General features: G+C 36.3%; 1 protein-coding gene across 1 annotated transcript in view; it reads right to left on the bottom strand.

Moving 5' to 3' along the window:
* Positions 1 to 597: 597 nt before the first annotated feature.
* The window catches only part of LOC127847979 (uncharacterized), a gene marked incomplete in the record, with an annotated part of 86,643 nt that continues 63,131 nt past the window's right edge, over positions 598 to 24,109 (bottom strand). The window contains 21 exon segments of the mRNA XM_052380233.1: positions 598 to 776; positions 1,065 to 1,229; positions 2,977 to 3,135; positions 6,159 to 6,326; positions 6,655 to 6,813; positions 7,250 to 7,337; positions 9,335 to 9,437; positions 9,593 to 9,893; positions 10,293 to 10,463; positions 10,987 to 11,154; positions 12,331 to 12,516; positions 13,177 to 13,341; positions 13,655 to 13,825; positions 14,120 to 14,275; positions 14,575 to 14,727; positions 15,275 to 15,430; positions 15,768 to 15,938; positions 16,432 to 16,605; positions 17,116 to 17,298; positions 17,762 to 17,938; positions 18,580 to 18,759. Coding sequence (XP_052236193.1) covers positions 598 to 776; positions 1,065 to 1,229; positions 2,977 to 3,135; positions 6,159 to 6,326; positions 6,655 to 6,813; positions 7,250 to 7,337; positions 9,335 to 9,437; positions 9,593 to 9,893; positions 10,293 to 10,463; positions 10,987 to 11,154; positions 12,331 to 12,516; positions 13,177 to 13,341; positions 13,655 to 13,825; positions 14,120 to 14,275; positions 14,575 to 14,727; positions 15,275 to 15,430; positions 15,768 to 15,938; positions 16,432 to 16,605; positions 17,116 to 17,298; positions 17,762 to 17,938; positions 18,580 to 18,759 — 3,533 coding nt within the window.

The raw sequence follows: 24,109 nt of genomic DNA, 5'->3' as shown, positions 1-24,109 counted from the left end.
CAACTTGATTGTAAACATGTTTTCCAACATGATTGTAACCATGACCGCATACAAGATTGTAACTATGACTGCATACACGATTGTAACCATGGCTTCCAACATGATTGTAAACATGACTGCATACATGATTGTAACCATGACTGCATACATGATTGTAACCATGGCTTCCAACATGATTATAAACATGACTGAATACATGATTGTAACCATGGCTTCCAACATGATTGTAAACATGACTGCATACATGATTGTAACCATGACTGCATACATGATTGTAACCATGGCTTCCAACATGATTGTAAACATGACTGCATACATGATTGTAACCATGACTGCATACATGATTGTTACCATGGCTTCCAACATGATTATAAACATGACTAAATACATGATTGTAACCATGGCTTCCAACATGATTGTAAACATGACTGCATACATGATTGTAACCTTGACTGTATACTTGACTGTTACCATTACTTCCAGCATGACTTTAACGATGACTGCATACATGATTCATACATGATTGTTAGCATGATTGTTTTGTAAAGATTTTTTCTGTGACTGTAAACAGTTGTGTTATTGCTGTCATGATTAGGGCTAGTACTCACTTGTACAGTCGGTGGCTGAGATTGCTCCAGTAAACTCTGTACTAGTTCCTGTAGCACATGGTTTACACTGAATCAACATGGTCTCATTGCTGTATGTGCCTTTAGGACAGGCTGTACACTTGATCTGTCCTGATACAATCTCATAGAATGTCCCAGCCTTGCATTCAGCTGAAAATGAAATACATTTTATGAAAATGTATAACATTATCAAGTTCTGAGTACAGTTTGAAGAATAGACTAAATGCATTTGTACTAAAACCAAACATTCAGTTAATGTAAATTATTTAAATGTTGACTTGTATTTCATTTAAACACTTAGTTTGTGTGTGATTTATAATTACTAGTATGTAAAAAAATTCTTCTGTTCCTAAATGTATCCCATTCCAAAATTAAAGCAATAAAATACATGTATGTATACATCATTACACAATAAACTAAACATATGTTCCTACTTACTAACGCAAGCTGCCACTGACGTAGATGCTGTGTTCAGTGTAACCATTTGATTTGGACACATGATGCAGGCAGTCATTCCTGCTGCATTCTGATAGGAATTTTGTGCACAAGGTGTACAGTTGGTCTTCTGGGAGGCTTCTCTGAATTGGCCAGCTGGGCATATCTCTGTAGAAATATAGGGAATAGTCTTACTTGTTCTCTATTTATAAAAGAGTCTGCACAATTTTAGTGCAACAAGATATTTATATGTTTAGATGCAAACAGTTCTGAATAAGTTGGGATGAAATGTTTGGAAAATAGTGGACCTACAACCCCGGAGGGGCATACGGGTATATAGGGGTGTGCCGAAAATATGGGGTGTGTTTTTCGACTAAAATTATAGATATGGGTATAGTTTTGAGCATCAAAGTATAGATATGGGTATTGAAATCAGAAATTTGCTTGTATATAAATGCATATAGATTTGAAAGTATCAGTTTCAAAATGGGTATTATAAATTGAATTCTTGTATGATACATATATGAAATTAACCAATAACATATAATAATAGCAAATTCAATAAGTACACTGTATTGATATGACAGAGATTAAAATTCTAGTATGAAATGTGTCCGCTTAATCAAATTCTAGTATTGAAATGGGTCCAGTTTATCAAAATTCTTGAATTGAAATGGGTCCACATTCTCAATGGTATCGTTTACAAATGGGTCTGCTTTTTCAAAAATCTTGTATCAAAATGGGTCCACTTTATCAGAGTTCCGGTATAAAAAAGGGGTCACATTTTGAAAGTTTCAGTGGGACACCGCTACCCTTAAATTTAGGAAGTTATCCCCCCCGGGCCTGCAACACATGAACAAATATTTTTGTTTTATATATAACTAGATTCAGGTTTGTTATCAGTATCTGGGCTGCTACAGTATGAAAACTTGCTTAAAATATGAAACCAATGATATATGTGTATGCAAAATGCATTGTTTTGAAGATAAATTACTAAGACAAATCACTACTCTAATGCAAAATGCATTGTTTTGAAGATAAATTACTAAGACAAATCACTACTCTAATGCAAAATGCATTGTTTTGAAGATAAATTACTAAGACAAATCACTACTCTAACAGTCTCCGCCAAACATGGTCGGACCGACGGACATGTCCTGTAAAATTTTGTAAGGTCCGGCCTGTCGGTCTAATTTACAGGACCGATTGTCCGGTAAAAAAAAAGAACGAAATTGTTGATTATTTATGTTTTTACGGCTCTGAAATTTTACACGGTATAAAAATAGCGAACGCGTCTTTCCGTTCCAACGCTCTACTCTACGGAATTTAGCGATGCACCTGATTGGTCCATTTTTTGCGTCGTTACCATATGACGAATGCTCGTCAGGACGGTCTAAATCCATGACGGCCTAGTCGCTGATTAAGATAATTATAAATCTGATTATTAAATGATACAAATATCAATTTGTATGGACGTAATCGAGATAGATATTAATAATTGTGATCATCTTCATTCGCAATGTCATGATCTTGACTGTCAATGTCCCTGCGTGAAAAAGGCTGGTGATCAATTATCTAGGCCGTCGTCAGTTTAGGCCGTATTGACCAGATTCCTCTCTGACATGCGCACTGAGACTTAGCAACAAGAATCAACAAACGACAATGGATTATTAAAACTTAAAAATCGCCATAAATTCGCTTCTTTTGTTTTGTGAAGACAGCGTGAAAATATTCTGTTTCAATGCACCATGTGGGGGTATACGTCTCGTCTTTTCGTGTTATTTTATTAATATATTTATGTAGTTGGTAGGTCCTGTAAAAAAAGAGGAGGTCCTGTATTTTTTCCCAGTTTACAGGACCTACTGTCCTGTAAAAATTTGACTAGTTTGGCGGAGACTGACTCTAATATACGTACTTGTGTCGCACTGCGTCACCTTTGTTGATCCATTGCTGGGTGTGGTCCAATCCTGTGGACAGGTTGTACACTGGACATTGCCAACTGTAGACTTGTATGTCCCCGTCGCACACAGCATGCATTGACCTCCAACCAGAGTCTGGCCTGGTTCACAGGATGCTACACAAACCAGAATGTTAGATTAACAACAACTAAAGTCATGCAACATTTACTTGATACTCTTCAACACTTTCAGCAGTAAGTATTCACATGATTTGTATAAATTATTTGTAGATGTATTCTGTTTTTGTTCTTGCGCATGCTTTACTACTTAAACATCATAAAAGAAAAAAACATGTAAATGGCTTTCATAAATTAAACTAGGTAGATTCCAGTATTGAAACATAAAACATTGACTTTTAGTGTAAATGTTAATATAGCTTGTCTTATAAAATATATTTTGTCTGTGTTGATGCTTTTCCTACGAACAGAAAGTGAGCAACAATTTTATAGCTATGCTTTTAAGCATGTTCCTTTAACTGCATCATATCCCAGAATACTTCAGAACTATTTTCAAAACATGAGATTCCTCTCATATTTTTTGCAGAATAACCCACACTTAATTGCCTTGTTTATCTATAAAAAAACAAGCTGCCTGTCATGTCAGAATTTAGCAATACAATTTAAAATGTATCATTATCTGATATAATGTTCTATTATTTGCTTTGTAAGTATTATAGGAGGTTTTGGGGATTCCGATAATGACGTCACGTTTGCGCATGCTCGAGTTTTGGCCGTCAACACTGCGGCCATGTCGCTATTGTTTGCATTTGATGAACCGCATCGTGATAAGGTTATCATAATAATCTCTACTTGACACATATTCGCGACCATTTTTAAGAACAACAAAATACTCAGAAATTGAAATTCTTTCAGAATCAATTAAATTCAATGAACGAACACAAATAAGGACGAAAATAAACAACAATAGATTGATTTCATGTAATCAACATTTAGAAACTGATTTGAATCTATTTGTCTGTAAAAACTTACCTTGTTACAGATTAACTAAATCCTCTTGATAAATTTGTTTTTATTTAATTGTTCACACCAATTCTGACACTCTTTGTTTCAGCATTTTTAACCCAGTGTTTAATTGCCCCTGTTCATCACAAACCGATTATCTCGTTATGATCGGATACTGTCCAGACAATTACTAACAAAACAGGGTGTCATAAATCTGGGAACCTATACCCTGAATAAACCACATGTGTCTGGTCATTAAACACAATTTATGATACCTCCAGGTTATCTCTTGGCATATTGAGCAGTCATTTAAGCCAAATACAAAATACTTAACAGTAACTTTAATAAAATATTTGAACATATTTAAAAAATATACATTTTTCATAAATGGATCAACAGGAACTGTACAGTGTATATATATAAGCCAGTTTAAGCATAACAATAAAGTGTTTAATAACTATAAATTTAAAATATTGTACTAATTTACTGCTACACAATTAACGTATTTAACGGGTACCTGCAAATGTAAACTCTGCTATAATTTGTAAAGATCATGCGTTACTGCAGTGTTCGAAACATCATCATGAAAACAAGTTTGATCACAGTAGGGATGTAAAATACTTGCGTAAAATAATTAAAATGTATAATTTATGGTATCATTAAATGCTAGATTTGTATCGCTCATTATCACTAGTAAATCGTGGTCAATTAACATGTAAAGATCGACAGTTCAATTTTCAAAATATGCAGGTGTTTTTTTTTCCATTTGAATGCTAAATTTTATTAATTATTTCATTCAATGTAAAACCAAACGAAAATTCATTCAGTGTAAAAGAAAATTAAAACTACATTGAAAGATTGTAATGTATAGCGCTTTTTTTAGGGCTTTGTTTTATAACAATGCACCTATTACAATACATTTCTATCGCTGATGAAAAATAACACTATCGCATCCACACCACTTATAATTATAATCAAATTATTATATGTTTTGTAATTTTTGAATTATTTTTTATTTAAGTCCTACTTTAAGAAAGAAAACGGGAATTTATAGTCTTGTTTTGTGAAATTGTCAGTATTAAAGGGATCTTTTCACGCTTTGGTAAATTGACAAAATTGAAAAAAGTTGTTTCAGATTCGCAAATTTTCGTTTTAGTTTTGATATTTGTGAGGAAACAGTAATACTGAACATTTACCATGGTCTAATATAGCCATTATATGCATCTTTTGACGATTTTAAAACCTAAAAATTATAAAGCGTTGCAACGCGAAACGATTGAATAATTTGGAGAGTTCTGTTTTTGTCGTTAAATTTTGTGAAACTACGAAGATTGCTTATATAAGGTATAAAATACAACTAATATATGTACTTGGTGGAATAGTTCAGTAGGCTAGAGCGTTTTTACTTCAGGACTCTGGCAGGACACCAGGGGTCTCTGGTTCGAAACCTGGTCCGGGCAATGTTCTTTTCCTTTTTTTAATTTTATTCTTGATTTTTTACTGGAGCTTTTACGATCCAATGTTTACATTTATCGATATAAAGCATTTAATGAATAAGTTAAAAAAATGCCAAAATCTGTGAAAAGGCCCCTTTAAGTCTTCCGACGACCTTTACTCTAATACAATGTAAATGGCCGCGATCGAGAGGTTTGACGGCCAATCTATTTTTAGTAACGGAAAACCCCTCTTGTGACATCACGCCAAAACCTCCTATAACCATGGTCATGTGATGTCTGGGATTATTTTTTAAAAGGGAGAATATGCACACAGATGATGAATATACTATTTACAAAACCTTTTTTGAATATCTGTTGCAACTTCTTGATTTTTACAATATTCTGACTTTAAGTGTGACAGTATGACTTGTACTGTACCTTTTCCCCGACCCATTTTCGACATGGCATTTGTAAGTCAAACCACAAAGTAAGATAAGATTTAGTTCAGTCCCTCAAAATGAAACTGGTTTTTGCACCAAGTAACATTAAACAAATGTTTCAAAATTTGATACGAAATGGATATGTATGAAAAACAACATTGTTAACTGAAATAATTTTGAGTCTTTTTACAATGCAATTATATGAAAAAAAGCTGACTTAATTGTGTCTATTAAACAAAAGCACTTAAACTGTATAAAAAGGTTAAAACAACAAGCAACTGACTGCACATCATGTACTCACTCTCATTGCACATGTCCCTGGATGTGGATCCCAGGCCGGTTGTTGTGGTTCCAGTAGGACAGGCTACACATAAATCAGCGTTGCCTGCCATGATCTTGTACCTTCCAACCAAGCATCTGTCACACTGCTTGCTGGCATTATTGAACTCGTAGCCAGGTTCACACACAGCTAACAGCATACCAAAATATGTCATCATTATTAACTTGCCACTTACAAGTCAGTTAAAAATGAAAAATATATACTGATAGACATTTGATTGTGTTCAAACTATTGTATCTGTGTTTCACATTACAAATGAACATTATATCGCACTAAGTTGGATCAGTTGTTTCAATCCAAATAAATCATATTGCCACATTGTACATAAGTTTACAAGCTCTCACATATTATTTTTTAAGATACATTAAATATTACATAATCTGCTTCACTTTAAAACTGACAATAATGCTCAGTGTTTTGTTGATTATAAAACCCTTTCATAAACTTATCCACTTACGGAGGCAATCAGTTGAAGCGGTTGATCCATTATTTGTATTGATGGTACCAGAAGGACATTGCTGACAGATGAACTGCCGTGTCATATTCTGGAACTGGTTTGGACCACATAATGTGCACTGTTTGCCATCGCGGCCATAGCTGCCTGCCGGACAATCCTCTGACAAATACAAGCACACTTACTAAAACATCATCATTTAACAAAAAGTTTGGATACCCAAGACAGCAAAATATAAATTATAAGTTATTTATTTAAAGCAATCCCCACAAATAATTAGAACTAGATCAAAGTTGCCTCACACTAACAGACAATATTGGCTTTCATTTACATTTTTAATGTTATATCTCAATAAAGCCTAATTTGTTAACTGTAAAAATCTCAAACATCGGTTATCATCATTTTAATCAAAATGGAATAACCTTTATGAGGACAAAAAAAAACAGTAATATCAATGCATGCATTATTTAATTACTCAAAAGGAAATCTCTACATATTAGGTTCTTGGAAATATGTTGCATGTGTATGAGCAAAAGAATTATGATCCTTGGTATCAATGTGTGTATTCATGCAATCTCACAATGATTTGAACACATACCACATGTATTGTTCACTTTCTGCTGCCCTGCACTGCATAGCTCCACAACCGAAACATTATCAAGGCCAAAGTATTCAATGACTCCGTCCTAAAAAATAGATTTAGATCAAATATAGCAATACTGAAATTCAAAACACATTTTCCAGAGAGAAATGTTTGTGGAAATCTATATGTCGTTTAAGTCTTGACTAAAGTTTATAAAGTTATCTTGGTAAAGATAAGCATAAATAAACTGTCAATTTTTTTATTTGGAGTGTACTTAACATAGACAAGTTCCAACATATCTGATTAAGAGAATATTATATTGGCTCAAAATGAGGTATAAATTATAAAAAAATTATTAACCAGTTTCTCTTAAGAAATAGTAATTAAATGTCTTTTCAATAAACATAATATTTACATTTAATGATTTCTGTTAACTATCACACTATCGAACACAAGACATATTTGATTGTTATACAGATGATTCCTGCTAGTGTATGCAATCGTCCTTCAAACTTAAATACCCATTATGATCATGAAATAGATAAAGGTAATAGACAACTAGTTCAAATTTGTTTAAGAGATGAGAGTAATCAGAGAACAAGCAATTCTCATACAATGTGTAACTTTACGAAATTAACTCCATACTTGTGAACTATTTTAGCATAGATTACACATGCCCTATACCCATACTACATACAACATTTAGTTTGTGCAACATAACAGTTAATTACCTTGTACGAAAACTAATGTACTTATCAAAGCCATAATCTTACTATAATCTGCATTAAGTAAGTTCCGGGTAAATATTGGCAATAAACAAAGATATCTTAGACCAAAAATTCTAGATATACTCACCACTGGATTAAGCTCCTTGTCTAGATATACTCACCGCTGAATTATCATTAAGCTCCTTGTCTAGATATACTCACCTCTGGTTTATACTCAATTAAAATCAGACAAGGCATGAAAGGTTTATGATTTAATTTTTGGCATAACTGGCTAAGAACATCAGACTTAAACAATGACTAGGTAAAGACTAGAAAAAAACATGATACAAGTATTCAAAAAATAAGTCTGGTATGATTCAAGCCAGTATGTCCTCTTCTTTCTTCGTATTGGCTTATGAGCCCAATCCCCCACAAAATAAGGCATACTGGCAGTCCTTAACCAGCTCTTCAAGGTGCGAGGCGGGGACGGATGGTGGATAATGTTGTCAATCGATCAGTGATCTTTGTTTGTAAACAGAAGGCGCATGAATATTAATAAGCTGCTGATGCGGTGCGGTTTCTACTTTTTTTATTCAGGATGCTGTTTTGGTCACGTGATAAAGAAAATACAGAAAGTGCGGAATGTAAATACTAAAGCAAAAGTAGAATGGGATTTCTAATTTTGCATAAACTGCGTTTACTACGTAAACTTCAAATAAAGCTTCTTGTCTAGAAATACTCACCACTGGATTAAGCTCCTGGTCTAGATATACTCACCAATGGATAAAGCTCCTGGTCTAGATATACTCACCACTGGATTAAGCTCCTTTTCAACAGCAATAAACCAAGTAGTCTAGATTTACTCATCACTAGATTAAGCTCCTGGTATATACTCACCACTGGATTAAGGTCCTTGTCTAGATATACTCACCAATGGATAAAGCTCCTCGTCAACAGCAATAAACCAAGTGGTCTAGATATACTCATCACTGGATTAAGCTCCTGGTCTAGATATACTCATCACTGGTTTAAGCTCCTGGTCTAGATATACTCATCACTGGAAAAAGCTCCTGGTCTAGATATACTCATCACTGGATTAAGCTCCTTGTCTAGATATACTCACCACTGGATTAAGCTCCTTGTCTAAATATACTCACCGCTGGATTAAGCTCCTGGTCTAGATATACTCACCACTGGATTAAGCTCCTTATCTAGATATACTCACCACTGGATTAAGCTCCTTGTCTAGATATACTCACCATTGGATTAAGGTCCTTGTCTAGATATACTCATCACTGGATTAAGCTCCTGGTCTAGATATACTCACCACTGAATTAAGCTTCTGGTCTAGAATACTCATCACTGGACTAAGTGCCTGGTCTAAAATACTCACCACTGGACTAAGCTCGTTGTCTACAGCAGCCTCCCCAAGAATCTGAGCAATAGCATCTTGTGTTGTCACGCTTGAATTGTCAGCCAGGTCAGTAACATAGGAACTGGAAATGAAAAAACATCATTTCATGGTATTATATACATGAAATGTCAAATCCACACTTAAAAGAAATGGAAAGGCACTGATATATTCCATTATTGAATCACAATTTAGTATAGAAGCTTTTTGTTAACTTAACATTGTAATTTATTAAGTTACCTTATATTCTCAAACTTAAACTCCACTTCAAGTTCACTATTGATATCTCGACGTTTTCGTCCTTGGTTTATTACCAAACACTTTATCACTTTCACAAAAAACAAATTATCGCAGGAAATTCCTTTGCAGATTCCTTTAGACTGGCCAAACCTTTTTGCATTTTTGGAGGCCAACACAACTCGAATTTTTTTAATAATCTCATCCTGTATATAAATCAACACTGTTAAATCATCGCAGGATCCAATTGCAATTTTGTACTTGACTTTGATTGTGACATCAACATCAACTTGTGACGGCTCAGCTGTAATAGAAAATACAATTCAGTAAAATGTAAAGGAGATGTTAATTCTTAACAAGAGATGTGTTTGTCAGAAACACAATGCCCCCTATTGCGCTGCTTTGAAGCCATATATTTGACCCATGACCTTGAAGGATGACTTTGACCTTTCACCACTCAAAATGTGCAGCTCCATGAGATACACATGCATGCCAAATATCAAGTTGCTATCTTCAATAATGCAACATTTATTGCAAAACTTTAACCAAGGTTAAAGTTTTCGGACACACACAATGAATGACCGACAGACAGGCCAAAAACAATATGCGCACGATCTTTCGATCCGGGGGCATAACAATTAAATCAGACACTTTGAAACTGGATGAAATGACACTATTATATTAATTTATCTGCGTTCCTTACTATTTGTGGGAACAAGACATTTCTTAGACCCGGGTTGTGTGGATACAAAGTTAGCGGGACATCTCTTGCAAAGGTTCGGGTTTGAGCCTTCCTTGTCGTTAAACTCTCCAGTGGCACAGATCACACATTTTCCGGAAACAGAACTGTAGCCATATCCTATTTGGCATTCATCTGTAATCAGTCACGAAATAATGAAATGATGATTATATCTGTTCTCTTGAATTCAATTGGAAGTTGCTGCATTACTTTTAAATAAAGATATTTTCAAATAAGCCATGTTGTGGGAAAAATGGGCTTGATGCATGTGCCTAAAATGTTATCCCAGATTAGCCTATGCAGTCGTCGCAGGCTCATCTGGAACGACAATTTCTACTTCTATGGAATTTTTCCTTAAAAGGAAGTTTATTGTAAACAAACATCCAAATTAGGCGGGAATTGTCCTACCAGATTAGCTTGTGCAGACTACACTTGCTTATCTGGTATTACTTTTAGACAATGGGATTAAGCCCAGTTTTCCAAGAACGACACTCAAATTATTAACAGTAAATCATACCTCAAATCATATACGTGACAATACAAAACTAATATAGCTCATAGAGTGAACAGTTTTATCACAATTCGTTATCAATAATAATACAATGTTTATTTGTATTCAGTTTTTTGTTTGTGTTAAACTATTTTAATTTCAACATACCAATGCATGATGCAATATATACATTTCCAGTATCAAAGGTTGTATTCCCAGGAGGACATGGTATACACTGGGGTTGGTTCCTCATATCGTTGTATTGACCCACTGGACAGACTACACACTGGGTTTTGGAATTGACCAAAGTGTAGAAAGTTCCCATTGGGCACACAACTGTAATTTTTAAGCATGCAATATATATGGAATGGTTAAACATGCCATAAATATAAAATGGTTAATGTAATACGTATAAGAACATTAAAAAAAAGATATATTAACATAAAAATGGCAATGGTTCTGTCGATAGCTGTTTATGTATGTCTTTATGTCATAATTACTTTCCTGGAAGTCCATGCCTTGCAGTTAGTTTGAAATTACCATTGCACATAAAAACATGAAAATGTGTTACATTTAAATAACCAGTTGGGAAAATGAGGATCAAGTATAACCCAGCTATGCTCATTTCATTTAAAGATGTTTTTACGCTCATATCTTACTGGTCATGTACATAATTCTGGCCTGTACGTAAAAAATTGGCCACCTGTGTTTAATCATTTTCATGATCTAAACACACATATTTTGATTATTTTTAGAACAATCAACTTGAAAACCAACCCTACTCTCAATATTTTGCAAATTAAAGAAGCATATCACTGTAAATATTTGCAAAAGATATTGCTTTGTAATTGTACCTGCAGATTAAACTGAAAAGTGGTTGATTTTGTAGGTGCAATTGCCCTACGAAAAATTGATAGTTTATATGTCATTAATTTCTGTTTATAAAAGTAACATACACTGATCTAATTCTATTGAAATTTTCATGCTAGGTGAGTTTTGAACCCAGGATTATATATGTAAAGTTCAGTTTCAACCAGTTGCCTAAAACAAAAGATTTTGTTAAAATAATCCCAAAAGTGGCCGGAATTACGTACACGACCAGCAAATTTATAAAGTTCAAACATGTTACCTTTTAACATTACGATTACGATCATTACATGTGGATACGTAGTTTAAATATTCCCAATAGCGGATGAATTCACACGAGTTTACATAAATATACACTAAGTGAAACTTCAGCTTTACCAGCAGAAGAAAACCCTTTTCATAACAAGTGGACCTTTATTTTTGGCAAGGGACCAAGTGCCACCCAATTAGTCACAAAAACATGTCACACACACATAAACAAAATTGGGGTCATTGCCTTGAAACTGTCCATTGAAAACATTGAGGATTTTAACTGGTTTTATGAAACAAAACATACTACTTATTTCTGTACACTTAATAACATTTACTGAGCAATCTGCAATGGTGGATGTATACAAATAAGTTTAGAGAGGACATACTACATACTTTCTGTACAGTTCAGTGGACTGATAGAGCGTTCTCCCAAGGTGGTCGTGTTCTCTGTACATGGCAAACACTCAATTAATTTTTCTGTGTTGTTATAGTTTCCACTGACAGTCTTGTATGTCCCTTTTGGACAATTTAAGCAGGTCTTGGTTGACTCATTATATTGCTGACCAGCTGTACACTTTGCTGTAATTGAAAAGTTACACTTCTACATAAGTTATCAGAATACTACAGAATGATTTCTTTACTTAATTTAAATGAAGAGTGATAACAAGGTGTGTAATTTCTTTACTGTGCAGCATTTAAAATAACAATAAGCACCTGCTTTCAAACAATATAACTTGTATTCTACATACTTTAAATGGACATAATAGATACAAATCAAACCTATAATTCATCATATGCTCAATACAGTTTTGGGCCGTCCATAAAGTATGTCACGCTTCAGGTGGGAGGAGGGGGTGTAAGAAAGTTTGTGACATGGTGGAGGGGGGGGGTGTTAGGCCATGTGTGATGTCACACATTTATTAAAAAAATATATTTCTAATTTATTTATTATTTCTTTAGTAGAATTTAAAAATATGTTTGAAAGTGTGAGTTTGAGACGTACTTTAGGGGGGGGGTCCAAGATTTCATGACAGTTTGTGACAGGGGGGAGGGGGGGATTAAAAATGGTAAAAAAAAGTGTGACATACTTTATGGACGGCCCCTTTCTGATAAATTTCACAACCAGCTTTTTGAATTAAGCTAAATAGACTTAAACAAAATTTCTACACTGCTTTAAGACAAACATAAGGGAATATTTAAGTGATTCACAGTCTACATTATTTTTTAAGCATTACTTACGAACACAGTCTCCTGGTAATGTTGATGACTCTTTGAGAGTTATGTGATCTGAGGAACAGTTGAGACAACTGGTTGCCCCTTGACTTGGTTGATAGGTGTTCAGGGGACAGGACGTACAAATTGACTTCTGGGATGAGTTCCTAAACTGACCCGCTTTGCATACAACTGGAATGTAATTAAAAAGTATGACCGTGAAATTGGCACGCTGCTTTGACGCTAGACTGTTGTGGACTATTGTTTCTTCATGTTTAACAATCCAATTTTGTATCATTCAGTTATTTAACACTGGGAAATTAAAACACCATACAAAGACAACAACACAATGGAGTACACACTAGTTATTCAGCTGTGTATGCAATGGTTTGTATAAGGCCCCCAAACAGAGAAGCTAGTTTCTGCATATACCAGCTATAAAAGTCAAAGACATATAACATATTTATTGAGCAAAAAAAATTTTTTAAGTAAATAACACATTTACTTGTGTCACACTGTGCGGTTGATGTTGATCCAGTCCCTGATGTTGTATAAGAGTTTGTATTAGATGCTGGACATGTGGTACATTGGTGGTTGCCTTTTACTTCCTTGTACGTCCCAATGGTGCATGGTTGACAGTCAGCATCAACCAGAGTCTTACCGGGCACACAATATACTGCAAACATGAATGAAAGCATCTGTTAGATTTCACACATTGGAACAGTTTACTTATATTGGTATTTCTGCTGACAAATGGAAAGCAAAAGCCAACTATTAATATTTATGCAAGATCTAAAAGCCAACATTGTGTTAATAAATATTGCACACTCAGCTTAACAATTGATCATACTGAATGTATTGAATTCCAGACGGAACATTTCATTTGATTATTTCCTGTTATAAACTCACATATTGTAACAAGCACTCAATATACACTTTCACTGATGTAATAACATGACCTCCAACTTACTGCTTGTACATGCCGTAGCCCCTTCAGTAAGACTGGTCACTCCGTCAGGACACGGCAGACAGGCTGTGTTACCCGATGTGTTCTTGAACTGATGGATGGGGCAAGGATCACACCCTGTTCCTGCGACATTCAGTTGCCTTCCCACAGCACAATGCACTGGTGGCATCAACATACACAAAAGAGGTATTATGTTTTTACACACACTTGCTACAGACGTTAACCATGACAGTTTATACACTTCTTACATGTAAATCCAAAGTAATACTTTTGACCTCTGTTTTTTAAGTGCACATTTGTTTTAGAAGTTAATAGCTACTTAAATACAAAGAAGAAACTTCGACACAACTATAGAACTATTGTATTCTCATTAAAAATGAACCAAAAATATTTTTAAATAAACATAAATATATCACAAATTCCAGGTAATCTTCAATGCCAATTTTAAATGGTCTTACCTATGTTACACGTGGTCCTAGCCATGTTGGATGTAAAATCTGTTGGACAATCTGTGCAGGGTGCCACACCAGATACTGCCTTGAACTTGTTCACAGGACACTGTGTACAGCTGTTTCCAGCCTGGTTTGTCTCCAGACCAGCACCACAGTAAACTGGAATGAAGAGTCACAAGAAATGCTTAATCCCAAAATAACAATATATAAATTATATTCGGTCCATATACAATTTGTGGCTGCCTGCCTGGTCACTATAATGCCATAGGGACCTCAGTGGGGTTTACTATTTCTTAAATATATATATATTTATATATTGGGTGACACTAAAGATACGAAAGTGTCCTTACTTGCAGTGTGGTAAGAGAAATTTGATCACATCTGTCATTAATACCAAAGCCTACTGACATGATATTACAATCCAAACAAATGTACAATATACTATGGCTATGAAACTACATGGAAACCTATTTTATTCTAAAATATTTTTACCGTCAACAAGATGTGCATACACACAATGTAGCAGGAATAATTTAGTCTGCCACAATGCAGATTATCAATAATTAATTGAGACTATTTATGGAATTTATCGTTCGCAGGATTTCTCTTCTAAATAAACATCCAGTTCAGGTGAACAGTGCATGCATTTAGCCCAGTTTTCCCAGAACAAGACTCCATTAATAAGACCCTAGACTATCACACTTACTCTGACAGGCGTTTTCACTGGTGCTTCCAGTCTGGCTGGTGTTGGTGTTCTCTCGGCAGTTGTAACAAAAGGTCTGGTAGCTGACATTCTGGAAGGTTCCAGTTGAACAGGGGTCGCAATTTGCACCATTTATCTTGTATCCAGGGTCACAAGCACCTACAATTCATAAATATTGTTCAAACTTTGAACAAATTACATGTGAATACAACTATGAAAGTGCTCAATCTGTGGCTTTGGTCAACTTTTACTATTCACCTTCTTGACAGTGTAATTTTGGCTTTAAATTATGTTTTTGTCATTTTCGATAAGAATGAATACTGATAGTTTTGAGTGTTTATTGTCTTTGCATCAGGTCTTCAATAAAATTATGTTAGATGTGGATTAAAACTTTTATCGGTATGATTATTTAGTAAGTTACCATGTAAATTACATCAAAAGCCTTAACATTTGCTGGACGATTATAGCATCCAAGATGGTTTGAAAGCAGACTCACGCAGTGTGCAGTTATCATTAGCGGTGGATCCTGTTCCAACTGTTGTGTAGAGTGTATCTGTACAATTCTGGCACTGACCGAACCGGTTTGATGCTTCTTTGAACTGGCCTTGGGGGCAGGGCAGACATGTTCCATTAGCACTTGAATAATACTTGCCTCCACCGCATATGGCTGTATGAAAGACATAACATCCTATAATAATGCCTTTGAATTTCAAAATAAAGTAATGCAGCAACTGGTAACACATACAATGTGTAAAGTTTTATCCAGGCCAACGCTGTTGTGAGCTATTCCACGTCTCTGAAAGACCTTCCTTTAATTGCCTATTTGACACCAAAACAATTATTTGTATTAAAGGTGAATTAAATGTTTATCATTTTTTGTGAATTATATAATTAAAAATTGCTGCTTGGATGTCTTATGAAATAAAGGTGCATATACCTGTCAAAAACATAGTTATAAGCGTTTCTCAAGGTGAGAATATAATGGACAGTTCAGATGTATTGTAAGTTAAAGGTCTTGATAATTATCAAGGACTTGGTCTTTATTTTGAGTGTGTTATGTGCTGCTTAAATAACACAAATCTTGAACTAAAAGAAGTTGGATTCCCTTTTGACATAATGGATCTTAACTGATAAAAAGCATTATTTCAATTTGTACTTACGCAAACACTGATCAGAGCTGTTGGCCCCTGTTGCTGTTGTTCCTTTAAGTAGTGCCACTGTACAGTTCTGGCATGTGGTTGCAGAGGTAGGATGGGGATCACTGGAGTAGGTGTCTAACGGGCAGTTTGTGCACTGCTTGTTGGCGTTCAAGTACTGGCCAGCAGCACACTTGGCTGAAGCAGCAAAACATAAAAATGTTTGCTTGAAAATTACTCTGCAAATCACTAGTTGCCTCAAAGTTTATTATAAAGTCATAACTATGCAGTGAATATGGTGTTTGCTTATAAAATAGGAGATGATGAAATCAATATTACAAAATGAGCTTGCCCAAGGAATGAGAATTAAGTGTCTTGAGGCTTCCAATACAAGCAAACTGGAATATGGAGAAAGTACTTCTCTTACATTTCACATTTGATATCAGTCCTAACAAAGTATATATTGTCACAGTATTAATGGATCACCGGGATGCTACTCGTACAAATAAAGAGTATGTTGTAAAGAACATGTTACAGAAATTATAGGCAGAAAACTTTCATACAGCAAAATTATAACAATACAAATTTCATATGTGAATGTTTGTTTGTACAGACCTCCATCTGTAACAAAGGACACACAGACAACAATGTTCAACTTCAATACGGAGGGGGGGAATGAATTGGATTTCACAAGCACAGGATACTTACATATGGTACAGTTGCCAGCAGCAGTACTTGCAGTAGTCTCTGTGGTGAGTCCAATAGTACAAAGGGTACATGTAGCAGCGAATCGTGCTTCCAGGCTTTCAGCGTTATTCTTATATGATCCTCTTTCACAGGGAACACAGCCAGACTTGGTGACATTGAGAACATGGCCGGATGGACAGAATACTGAAACATAGAGAGGAAAACACAATAGTCATAAAGTGGATATATGACAGTAGTTCTTTAAGATATTTCTATTATTTATCTTACATAATAGCTTTTGCTTGTTAGTTTCTGTTGTACATCTTTCATATAAATGATTTATTAATAATATTATTCCTTTTTTATTGATAACCAAGTACCCATGTCTGAATGGATAGGCTGAACAAATACTATTGTACAAAACAATAAAAAATAGTTATGTTAATTCTTAGTGGAACAAGCAACACGATTTTTAACGATGTATTTTCTTAATGAAATCTGGCTGTAACATGCAATCAAGTCAGCATTTTGTATCATCCAAAATTGAATCTTAAAATACAGGAACATTAGTTGGATGCAAGTGTCTGTCTGCATACCATGAACTTTTTATAGCCCTATGTCCCTCATCTTTATAACAAGTATTTTAAACTAAATAATAAATATGTACCTTCACACTGGCTTAACATAGTAGATGCTGTCATCTTTGTACCAGTGTCCAGCAATCCTTGTTTAGGACATTTTGAACAGGTTGTGAAGGAGAATGGATTTGTCATACTCTGGTAGGAGTCTGCTGGACATGCGTTACACCCGGAAGGGGTGTGAATCTGGCCAGCGGTACAGGCAACTAGAACAAATCCATGTTAAGTGTGACACAATGAGAATGGGAATACTGGGTTTTGTGCATTTGCTTAAAGGGTCGTCCAAGATTAGCCTGTGCAATCCACACAACCTTATCAGGGACGAAACTGTTCCCCTAGACTGGATTTTCATTTAGAAAAGACTTCCTTAAAACAAAAATTTATGTAAATGTTGAGCAATCACAGGTTAATCAGGGACAACACTTAACGCACATGCATTAAGCCCAGTTTTGCCAAAATGAGGCTCAAATGTTTCTTGCTTCAATTAATAATTAATTTTACATTATTAATGGCAGTTATTTCATTGGAGGATACCATAACTAACAAATACATGTCTTTTGCCTTGTAGTCCAATGAGTGAAACTTCCCCAAGCGGCAATAAGATGACGAGGCCAAAAACATTTTGGTTCAAAAACAAGGAATCAATCAACAAAACAAACATTGGAGCAATACACAACATCAAGCAATGTCCTAGCAGCAGGAAAGTGTCCACCACTGCAATACTCAATTGTTGTATTAAACGATTTACAATTCTATGAAATGTGATATTCATACATGTTAAATTGTTGAGGAAAAAATAACAAATGTTTCATTTATGAAGGCATAATGTTTCAAGCGCATTACTTACAAACGTTACAGAGGTCTGTGTTGTTAGCTCCTGTTGCATCAGTTGTTGTTCCTATACCACTTGAAGCTGGACACTGTTTGCAGTCCTCAAATCGACTATTCCCTGTGTTATCCTTGTAGTAACCTCGAGGGCAGTATTCACAGGAAGGTCCTTTAAGTTCCTGACCAGGAGAGCAGTAACCTGAGGACATAAAACACAGGAACATTATCATGTGAGTGTGATAATAAACATGCAGGAGAACCTTACCATGTAAGTGTGATATTAATATGCAGGAGAAACTAATCATGTAAGAGGAAACCAGGGCTCTTGATTAAAATAATTTGTTATAAAAACTCCTTTAATGTTTTAATTAATCTCATTAAACACTTAAAAAGAAGCATACAAGTACTTGATACAAAAATTGATTGATTAAAACAAATTTTTTAAATAAAATTCATTTTAATTATTAAATACTTACCTGTTATCGTATGCTATACTTTCCAAGGGGAAATAACTCATCCGGAATTTTAACTGGGAATCCGCCACCTCAATACAGTAATACAGGCCAGGTTAAACATAGTGCAATGCAACCTAGCCAAAAATCGGTAACCAACCCTCAATATTCTTTCAATATATATACAAAAATATTAATCGAATAGCGGGGTGGGAGGTGGGACTTACTGATAACAGGTAAGTATTTAATAATTAAAATGAATTTTATTTAAAAAATTTGTTTTAATGTCATAAATACTGACCTGTTATCGTATGCTGATTTTGCAGCTGCGGTGGGAAGGTTCGTATATATTTTCCCAACACAGTAGAACCCATAAACAGGGTTATCAGCTAATGATATCAAGTAATCTTCGTTAAAACGGTATTAATTATGACTTCTCGGACAGAGTAATATGTCTATGTCGTAAAGAAGACACTACCATTAGTGAAACCACAACAAGCCCAAACATATACAAATTGTATTGTTGGCACTTCAGAAAACGAAGATTAAAAGATGACAAAGGTGGTCGCATTCCTCCAGTAATCAGCTTAGAGCACGTCAAAAAGTGGGGTGTGATTAATATATGCCCACAAAACAGACAGAGCTCTTAATTCATGCGGTCAGATCCTAAAAAGGAATGAATCCTTAGATAGGATTAGAGTAACTTTCCTTAGTCGAGGTCTAACCCCGAGAAATATAAGCCGCAGACACATCTCCCCCCCCTTTTTTTGGGGAAATGAAGAGTGTCTTTTGAGAACCTCGAATGGACTTCCGACTAACACTGCTGAGATAGAACTTCAAAGCCCTGATTGCCCAAAGAAGTTTATCCTCATCTTCATGACTACCAGTTTAAGGAAAACTTGGAAACTTGAAGGTAGAAGCCATATAGAGGACTTTATATTAAGCAAGGAATCCTGGCTGACACAACAAAGTGAAAACGACAATAGATCCAACTGGAATTGGTCGTATTCAACAGAAAAAGCATGAATTTCACTTCTCCGTATGGTAAAAGCCATAATAAGAAGGAAAACCGTCTTAAAATTATATTGGAACTGTTAATAAGCCTGATGAAAAAGGTTCATGGGGAGCTCATTAAGCATCCCAACATGTAACACAAGTCAAAACCGCTTAAGAAGGTAAAGGAACGAAAAACATAGTGTTGACGTTCCATAGTTTGGATCAGTTACAAAATAGGTAAGACAGCACAGAGTTGTGATGTCTTACACAAAACAAGGTATACGAAAGCATAATCTCTATCCTTTGATGAAGAAAAGAACAAATTTTTTATCATCAAGAAAAAGATGAGAAAAACCTCTATCTATCTAGCAGAGTGATTAAGGTAAAAACTATGCTCTCGAATACCCAGTCAAAAATGAATTTCCATAGAACCTTTATACAGTTCTGATGGAATTATCCTTGCACAAGTAACAAGGATTAAAACTCTAACAGAAAAACGTTCTTCTGTAGAGATAACTAAAAGTTATTAATGGCCAGACATGTAGTGGCACATGTTTGGATCAGTAAAAATATGTCTCTCTGAGATATGATATTTGACCTGTGAAGAAGTTTCCTGAAAATAATTGTACAGGAGACTTAAAAGGTCGTAGAACCATAATCCCATGGTTCATTAAGTATATTGCATGAAATTATGGCAAAAACTCAGTTATTGCAAAAACTCACCAAGAAGGCAAGATATTCCAGTTTATGTCAATGGACGAATGTATAACAATCGCACACCCTGCTGGATCGATTTCTGTGAACTGCATTATTGACGTTGTTCAGCATACCGGTATATACTGCGATATACGATCGCATAACGCTAATTACTAGCGTTTGATGATAAACAACATTCTTTGATATACTATGTACACCATGCGACTTCACTGCTGTACATGCGCAATTACATCATTTGAACCCAACGGAAAAATAATCCGAAAGAAAGAACTGCAGGAGAAAACGTCCAACAGGGCGTTGAGACGACCTGGTATGAGTAAGACGATAGAGAAAATTTGTTGTTCTTGCAAAGAACAAATAAGTTCCTGATTTCCAGTTACAAGGAGTGATAATATGATCACCTCCGTGTCTGTAAGTAAACCACGACCGATGAGTGATAGTTGAAACCATCACAAAGGAATCGTGAAAATAGGTTGTAATTGAAAAACAGCTAAAAAGAATTTTCGCTTTTCAAGATGTAGATGTGCAGGTGATATTCATTAGGATACCACATACTTGAGAAAATCAAGATAAGTTGTTCTATGTGATCGTCCATAACCTTCTCTGCTCACATCTGTATAAGATGTAAGGAAGGTTGTGGTAGAATAAACTATATTCTTGCCAAGATAATCTTCTAGTCTAGACACCACTGAATAGTGGTAAATAATGACAAAAAGATGGAAATCTGTGTCATTGAATAATCCCGAGATTAATACAATTAACTTAAAAATAAAGCTGAAACGGACGTAAGAAAAGACGTCTCAGCAGAAGGACCGGTGACCGCACCGGTAAATACCGACCGGTGACCGGAACCATTTGTCAAGGATGGGTGGGCAAAGAAACCACGGCAAGCCGAACTTTCCCACTCCAAACACACTTGAAAATTGGTAGAATAGGACAGTGTTTAACACTTATAAGTTTATGACCTATCTACAGAATATAGCCTCTTCTTGAACCAATAACAGGCACCTTTAAAATCCTGGATAATACAGGTCGTGAAGTCATCGATTTGCGAAGTACTGAAATATGATTGACAGTGGTACCTCCGGAATCGGAGGTGTGATGGCAGAAAAAGGTGAAAACCCTAGGAGTAACCTTAAGGGGGTCCACGTTTGCCGGTAAAATGCATGGAAGTCTTAAATTCTGACTTGATTAATCCATTTACTTCAAGACTCCTAACCGGGACGAATTCCGAAAGGAATACGACCAGTTATAGGAAGACGGCCTGTTATGGCCAGAAGTGTAATAGAAGAATAACTTTAAGATGAGGTCCCTCCAGATCCTAGGATCTAAGATCTGAGTTCAATAGGTCCTAAGCCATCTACAAGACTGTAGCCGCTATGCGGTCAATCTGATAGGCAATCCTATGTATCAGAACTCTTGTTGATTCCAGTAGCTTGAAAATATGCACTGTCGTAGGAGCAATAGAAAAGCAGAAGTCGATACAAATGTCGTCTTGCTAATCCTGCTAGCGTCATTAATGTGTCCCAACTGTTCCGTGACACTGACTGCAAAGTCTGTAGCCGACAGGTAAAGGCGGTTAAAACAATTCATCCTTTGGGTCTCGAACATAAATTAATAGAGGTCAAATAGTAATGTTCGACCTCAATGCTAGTCTCCGAGCCCACTTCAGCCGATCTATCTGCAAGACCAGTAGTCTGCATGTAGCCGGTTGAGATAGAAGTACAAATAACAGATATAGCATGATTTGGTAACTGTCGCCAGTAGAACATCAGTATTGAAAAACACAAAAAGTCATGTAGATTGTTGAATCCATAAAATATAGTATTCAATACAATCATAGCCAGTGGTATACAACTAGGTAATGTAGACGATAGCCGTGATACTAAAAATTGACCAATGAAAACACAGTGGAATAACGGTAATTGGTAACTGGTGACCGAACCGGACCGGTCAATGACCGGTAACTGTAGCCAGGTAAACGGACCAGTCATAATATGACCGGTGACGTTACCAGTTAAAGTCCGAAAAATGGTGAAATCCATATGGTCTGATATCAATGTCAAGCACTGCTCGGAAAAGAAGATCGTGCCAAAAATCCAATCCGATGGCGATGAGACATCACTTCTTCTGACCGGTGATCAGTGATCGGTGATATGACCGATGAATGGTGACCGATGTCCGGTGATCGGGACCGGTATAATATAACTGCGTCAGAATGGAAATATCTGGTGCAGAAGAATGACCATCCAAGAAGTCATCTGATAATGTTAACCGGAAAACAACGGTGGATTATCAGTATTAATAGGCATAAGTGTCCTTGTAGTCGTAGTGGAGAAAAGAACAGCTTATCCCGAAGCCTGAAAGTTAAACGCACTAGTGTTTCTATAAAACTACGGCTCGGTGACTGCAACATGTGTGGATGCCATAAGAAAAACCATCACACGTGGAATGGAGACATGATATTCCTAAAGGAATAAAATGGAGAACGTCGATATGACCAGTAGGTTCATTAACGCCTACGTGAGAAGTGGCGACATCCATATAACTGCGATGCCGAAATATTGTTCGGCGATGCTGGAAATATTGTCTTCTACAATATTGTCTCCGTGAGCATCCACGTGATCGCTTACGAGCGTATCAACGCCGAGAACTGCTCAATGAAGGAGAGGTATGTTCGATAACTATCCTGTTGTGCTCAATGAAGTCCGCTGATGTCTACGTGAAGGTTGACGACGTCCTCGTTTCCTGCGATGTCGAGATCTGGATCGGCTGCGCTGTCGAGATGTGGATCGGCTGCGATGAGACCGAGATCTTCTAGAATAACGTCTCCGTGAGTGACGACGTGATCGCTTACGAGAGCCGCGACGATGAGAACTGCTCGACGAAGAAGAGCGTGTCCGATGTCTACTCCTTGATGTATTCGACGACGAATAGGAGAATAATTCAATGAAGAAGACCGAGTTCTTCTTCTTGACCGGTGACTGGTGTTATCGGTGGCAGGCCTAACTGATGACTGTTGACCGGACTGGTGATCAATGACCGGACCGGACCGGTGACATGACCGGATTGGTGACATGACCTGTGACCGGACCGGACCGGTGATCAATGACCGGACCGGACCAGTGACCGGACCGGTGACATGACCGGTGACTGGACTGGACCGGTGACCTGACTGGACCAGTGATCAATGACCGGACCGGTGACCGGACCGGTGACATGACCGGTGACTGGACATGACCGGTGACCTGACCGGTGATCAATGACCGGACCGGTGACCGGACCGGTGACATGACCGGTGACCGGACCGGTGATCAATGACCGGACCAGACCGGTGACATGACCGGTGACTGGACTGGACCGGTGACCTGACCGGACCGGTGA

Source organism: Dreissena polymorpha, chromosome 10 (assembly GCF_020536995.1).
Source record: "Dreissena polymorpha isolate Duluth1 chromosome 10, UMN_Dpol_1.0, whole genome shotgun sequence".
NCBI classification, from domain to species: domain Eukaryota; kingdom Metazoa; phylum Mollusca; class Bivalvia; order Myida; family Dreissenidae; genus Dreissena; species Dreissena polymorpha.
This window is presented reverse-complemented; position numbering and strand designations above follow the sequence as displayed.